The sequence below is a fragment of the Ostrea edulis genome, chromosome 2 (assembly GCF_947568905.1).
Source record: "Ostrea edulis chromosome 2, xbOstEdul1.1, whole genome shotgun sequence".
Classification (NCBI taxonomy): Eukaryota; Metazoa; Mollusca; class Bivalvia; order Ostreida; family Ostreidae; genus Ostrea; species Ostrea edulis.
The window spans coordinates 31539311-31546336 of NC_079165.1; the positions used below are offsets into that span (position 1 = coordinate 31539311).

General features: G+C 34.4%; 1 protein-coding gene across 1 annotated transcript in view; it reads right to left on the reverse strand.

The window, feature by feature from the left end:
• LOC125680676 (protein GPR107-like) overlaps window positions 1-3929 on the reverse strand; it is a 46712-nt gene extending 42783 nt beyond the window's left edge. The window contains exon 1 of the mRNA XM_048920389.2: window positions 3780-3929. Coding sequence (XP_048776346.1) covers window positions 3780-3893 — 114 coding nt within the window. The 5' untranslated portion in view covers window positions 3894-3929. The remainder of the gene's footprint in view (window positions 1-3779) is intronic.
• Between the last annotated feature and the right edge of the window lie 3097 nt (window positions 3930-7026).

A 7026-nucleotide genomic window follows, 5' to 3' on the forward strand; every position in this document is an offset into this window, starting at 1 on the left:
TTTGAGTTAGTTCTGGTATGAATTTAAATCTTTTAATGGGCACATGGTCAGCACACTTGAATCCTTGTGAATTTTTAGGTGATACAAAACTTGTTACAGTGGATAAAGCAAATGTATTTATTTATTTATTGTCAGTATTAGTTCCAGAATATCTTACACTTAGTGCATACATAGGTGTGCATTATTTTCTGCAGAAAGGAGATTTTTGTAGGATGTTCATTGGTTCATTTTGGCATGCATCCTCCGTAAATCATGCATTAAATTTGCTCAGGACACATGTTTCAATATTAAACTATGCATCCAAACGGACGCATAAAAATGTGAAATTATGTATTTTAAGTGTTTTCATTTCCCCCAGGTAATTAAGTATAAACAAATTATGATATATCATTGGTCAACCTGCATTGTATTAACCAATAGAACCAAATGATATATATGGCATTACGGAGGGTAAACAAAACTGGGAACTAGAATTTTGTCACACGTGTCATGATTCCACCGTTTTATTTTTAATATACAATACTTCCTAATCCGGGAAAGATAATTTTTGCAAAGTGATGTGAATAATAATATTGCCACTAACCACGGAAAAACGATCATGAAATTGAAGTAGAGGTTGAGAAAATTAGAAAGGCAAAAAAAAAATCAACAAAATGGTTTACACTTTACTTTTGGCTAAGATTGGAGAAAAATGAAGAAAATGGAGATAAATTTATCTATTGCACAATTTGCACAAAACAATAAAAAAAACTAAATGGCATGAACAAATAAATAACTAGGAATAAAAACTTCCAGCATTCAACAAATAGAACGTAGTAGCTAGGAATGAAAACTTCCAGCATTCAACAAATAATGTTCAACTTTAAACAGACACGTAAACTTGGCAGATTATAAATTTATTTATGTGCCTGGATTAAGTGGACGGTTTCAGAAAACTTACAATGTACCACTCTCAAAAATTCAAATCATTGATTGATCTGTTGCATGAACTTGTTCTTGAGAAAATGTCTATCCGGAAATCATTTTGCAATTACCTGTGAATCAGTCTTTTACAAGTGAATTATTTGATGGCTTGTAGTAAAAAGCGAATATTTATTCTCTAGAGGGGGGGTGGGGGGGGGGGGGGGGGGGGGAGACAAGAGTAAGCTTCTTCCTTAACTTGGTTTGTTTATGCCTGTGATTGTCAGGCTGTTTGAAATAATGAAATTTGGACTTATTGATTTTAGCTTGGGACTCATTATTGTAATCAAGTGGAGTACGCTGGACTCATTATAACCATTTTCAAAATGAATCACTGGATGTTTGCTCCTGAGGATGAATGTCATGAAGTTTGCAAAGCATATTTCTATTACAGACATATATATGACAATTTACAAAAAAAAAAGTAAGGGTCTGTGTGCTTATCAATGAGCAGGGTAGCATTAGCTGTTTCATGTACAATAAGATAAAGCAGCATAGTATAATTCAACAAACATAATGACAAAACTTTCATAATATCTCTTATTCATGGCCACCAGGACATACAAGGGAATGAGCCAAAAAGTGGTCACCAAAATCTATCAAATACTGTGAGTTATAAATGTCGATGAGCATTATTTTTATGGTGGATTAATGGCATAAATATTGAAATTACTGGATCAGAAAGAAGGTTGGGGTGGGTAATGATAAAAGCAAAATTTTAGAGCTATTTTGAATCAATGTTTTGAGTAAAAATTTGCTCCATTCTTTGTGTTTTTTATTTAGGGGTGGTGTGGTATAGACCTGTACAAGTGTACTATTATCATTACAGACAAAATTACTGGTTCCTGTGAATATACTAATTACTAAAGGTGAAAAAATTCATGACGCATTGCTAATTAGATACAACAGTAATGAATAAAGAATGAGCTTCTTGTATAAAGGAAATGATGACAAGCATTTTCAGGCAGAAACTTAAAAGAATAAGTGATAATCAACTACATATATGATATAATCAATGTTCCATCACCAAGGTTTATGATCCACAACATTTCTTGCAAATGAGGAGGATCTTAAAGGCGGTACATAGAATCACCAAAATTACTGCTATTCACTGAAATTACTAAAAAAAAATGACTGAAATTACCAATAAAGGGGTCGAAATTACCTCAGTATATGTTCATCTATAAGCCATCAAGTCACACATCAAATTTCATGATTGATATTGATTTAAAGGAGTTGTGGCCATTAAACCGATTAATTTGAAGCATAAATAAGAATTGTTTCCCTTTATATACCTCTCGTACACAGTTAGACGTGGCTGCAATAATGTAGCCCTATCCGATTTTTTTTATTCTAAAAAATCGGGGAAAGCTACTGTACATTATTGTAGCTAGATATTATACAAGGTCTACGTCAGAAAAATTTCACTTTAAACATAATATTTGGACCATAAACATTTAAGAAAGTATATAATATTACTACCCACCGGGCTTAGTTTCCATGGTAACAGATTTAAAAAAAATTATTTCATTTATCCGATTTGTCACTTTGTTTTATAATAGTACAACTTTTGAAGGGTGCATTGAGCATTTTCATGAACAAAATACAATTCCAGCCCATAAACAATGATAAATGATGTTTTAAATTATCTTTATTTGTCAAGTATTGTATTACATGCATCACAATCTATTAGAAATTAAGATGGTTGGTTTTTTGTTTGTTTCTTTTCTAATTCAATACAATGCAATATCTATATTTTCAATTTCCTGGGGGGTTTTCCTTGGTCCCGCTTCATCATAAATTCTGTGTTTCACTAGCCCAAACATGTGTCTTATATACTACATCTTTGAAATAAATTCCCTTTTCTTGTTCCATAACTTGATGTTTGTTTACATAGTTGAACAGATGACTGTAACCTTCCCGACAATATAAAGCCCGGTCAGTGGCAAATCTAGAAGGGGTGGTGGGCGAATTAACGTAAAGTTAGTAAAAATGACACTTAACAAATCTGTTTTTATGTCGACAAGATCCATGTCGTTATGAAGATGTTCCTTGGACAAAATTAAGACTATTTTAAGATATACTAGAGAAGACCTCTCTTTCATTCTTACGCAATCATAGCAGTCACGTTTTCTACATTTCAAAGTTTATGCGATAAGTCACTTGATCCATGCAAGTAGATGTCATAGCATTGAAATATAAAGTGTATATATGTAATTAGAGAGGTAAAGCATGGTCAGGTTTATTTTTAAAAAATGCTTGGGAATGTCATAAAAATTCCTAGCTTCGTTAATGTCGAACCTTGTCAAATTTGAGGATAATATAGTATTCACAAACAATGATCGATTATAACAGCATCAAAATAAATCCTACTTTCCCTAGCAAGATTTGCAGCTCGATTACATGTGATCATCTCATGGTTTCACAAAATATCAGCAACCGGTACCGGTCATCATCTTTTACCAGAGCCATGCCGTTGTTTACAAACAACTGACTTTCTCCATGTATTCCAAATGCCGATGACCAAGCTATGAGTTAGCTAAACTCCTGTGCTTAAAGGCTATTCGCAATTCTGTTCCCCAGTATCAAAAATTTGGATTCAGTTTAGAGCTCAATTATTAAGACCAGGGGGTGGGGGGGGGGGTGTGGTGCTGTTGTTGTTGGAGGGGGTTGCTACAGAACTACAACAACACAAACCATTCCCCCTCCCCTTACCAAGGGCCTTGGCCTGGTATGGGAAAATTGACAGTTACGAGTCAGACCTATGCTATATTCCGTATTCTCATAAAAGAAATTAGGAACTATGTGAAATTTTTTACCTTTAAACTAAATCTATGTATTCTTCCTGATGCCATGTAAAAGAAGCAAGAACATATGAAGAGGAATGTCATCACTTTCTCCATACTCCGCTTTTTGGCTATTCCGACTTCCATGTTGGCGTTTGCTCCGTAAGACAATTGTTAAATGATATCTGATTAGCTCCAAATAGGCCAATGAAAATATTCTTAAAATCATATTTTTGAGCGGGAAAAATTTAAATGTGAACTACTGTAAACTTTGTTGCTGTGAAAAACAACAACAAACAAAACAAAAAGAAAACAGAAAACACAATAGATTAAATGCCAAAAGTATTGCGATTTTTATTTGTTTTGTTTTTTTTAATTAATTAAAAATTAAAATTTGAGTTAGGCTAATGTAAACCAATTAGGCCTAATGAGTGCATGATGCTTTTTTTTATTTAATTCTTTTATCATGCACATAAGTTATACAGCGCTGTAGTTTGTAAACATCACTTAATTGTACAGTGCCCGTTAGTTAGAATAATGGACTCGGACAAAAGTAACATCTGGAACGGCCCGTTAATAATTTCGATCACTATTTCATCTTTTCCTACAGAATTGGATCTTTAGGGTAATATTCCACCCTTCTAGACATTATAGGTTCAATCTTATATTTCATTGTTTATTCTTCAAATAATATATCTTAGTAACAAATAAAAATGATAAAATACGTGTGTTGCGGTATTAATAAAATGTGTATCAATTAGTACACATATACCTTAAATTTTACTGTTTGTCATGATTCGAACCTGGGCTCCCTGAATTTCTCTAGTCAGGTGCTCTTGATACCAACTGAGCTATCTGGCCACCGGCGATCGAACACGGCTGACCGCTATACACTCCTCCCTCCTTAAATGGCTTCGCCCTCGAGGGCATAGGCCTTCCCCGGATTCTTTTTGCCCCTGGCAGGACTTAATTTCATCTGCAAGTCCCTGGGAGAAAATGCAACTGACCAGACCGGGATTCGAACCTGGGTCCCCTGAATCTCTAGTCAGGTGCTCTACCAACTGAGCTATCTGGCCAGAGGCGATCGAACCCGGCTGACCGCTACATTCCTCCCTCTTTAAAGTGTAATGTAGTAATTAGGGCTATACGGACCATGGATATCGGCCTGGGTAGCTCAGTGAGCCTACATTCGTAGTTATTAACAGACCAGTTTCTGAAGACTACATCGCCAAAAAAAACCCAACTTTTTGTTAATATTCGGCATTTTCAGGGGGGGGGGGGGGGGGGGGCTTACATCCGCATATCCCCTCTCTAGTTCAGCTGAGACACTAAAGAAAATTATGAGTTATATCATAGTGACTGAAATTCTCTCTTGAAACAAATATCACGTTAAATACCGATTGATATCTCCAATTTCAAACTTGCATTACTAGTCAGGTGCTCAACCCCGAGCTACCCAGGCCGATATTCCAGGTCCATATAGCCCTAACCACTACATTCCATCTTCCTATAATTCTCTTTGCCCTCGAAGATACACGGCACAGATTCATTTGCCCTTGGCAGGACTTTCATCTGTACGTACAGGGATGATCAACGGCACCAAATGTAACGTGGATGAGCCAGGCTAACTCCAAATAACACTTTTTAAACAGACAGTTTCAATTAATGAATTTATTGACAATGAAAACAATATCAAAATTATTTACCATTACTCACTCACATGCACATTCACTTACATTTAATTTGACACTAAACAATGATCCCTACTTTAACACAAACAATAATGACAACAAAAATAAAACCTCTGACAGACACACAATATTACAAGTTTGCGTTTCCTTTGCTGTTTCAATGAAATTTTATGTTGCTAAACATTCTTTAGTTCGAGTTCAAGGTTTGTCTCAATCCTCCTTACTAATCTCTGTTGGGAGTCACAATGGACCTCCGCTTGGGTTCGATGACGACGGTCTCACATAATCCACGTCGTCTGTGTTGTCGGAACTTTCGGGTCTGTAGTCCTGAACTCCATGTGGTAATGTACCCTCAGCGATTCTATTACACGACCATGCAATATCAAAATGCTGTACAATTCATGAACTATATAAGCATAGAGACAATTAACATGAATAAGCGATATATATATATAATATAGATAAGATAAGATAAGATAAGTTTATTCCAATTTTGGGCCCAGAGGGCATAACAGTAAGACAGTTTATAAAGAAGGAAATTCAAAAAAGAAAGAAAGTTTACAACATTAACTACAGGTTACATAGACTGCAAACTGCATGTGGATGCAGCATGTTGGGGAAGTAAGTACATACATAGATGAATTGCTAATCATGTACCGGTATATATACAAGTAAATGGACAGTATCAGTATTATACCAATATATGAATTAATAATAAACTATAATGATTTTTGTAGTTTTAAAGCATCACTTCTTTTTCTGAAAGTTTGCACTAAATATTCACTCATTTTGAAATAGTGTTTTCTGTATCCATTTTTACAAACTATTTCAGACATATTACAGTTCATGTATATATATATATATATATATATATATATATATATATATATATATGTATATATATATATATACATGTATATATATATATATATATATATATATATATATATATATATATATATATATACACATGTATATATATCACAAAGTCGATTTAGTGTACTCGACTAGTTGGAGTTAGTGTGTCGCTGAAGACCGTTACAGATCCAACTGGATAATTGTGATGCAGAGCATCAAATCGGCAGCTAAAATCTTAAGCATCTTAAACTATTCCATTTGGAACACACATGAACTGTAATATGTCTGAAATAGTTTGTAAAAATGGATACAGAAAACACTATTTCAAACTCTAACTACATATATATAAACAAGAGGCCCCCAGGCCTTATCGGTCACCTGAATATTAGTTATAAGTATCATTAGTCCCAAGACATATAAAAAGAACAAATTTGAAAATTGGTAAGTTTCTGTTCCGCTCCTCAGGCTCAAGGGTCCAGGTATTAAGAAATTTACAATTTAAATCCTCCTTGTCCAAATGATGCTTCACACCAAATTTGAAAAGAATTGGAATGGTAGTTATCAAAAGGTTAAAGAGATATTGTTCACACATTTCGTAACTGACCATTTTGGCCCCACTCTGATACCAACATCTCTTTCTCTGGGATCATCAAATTTACAATTTTGGTAAAGGACTACGTGTACCTGCTCTTAATATCTAGCATCTATAGCACTAAAGAATATGTTATTTA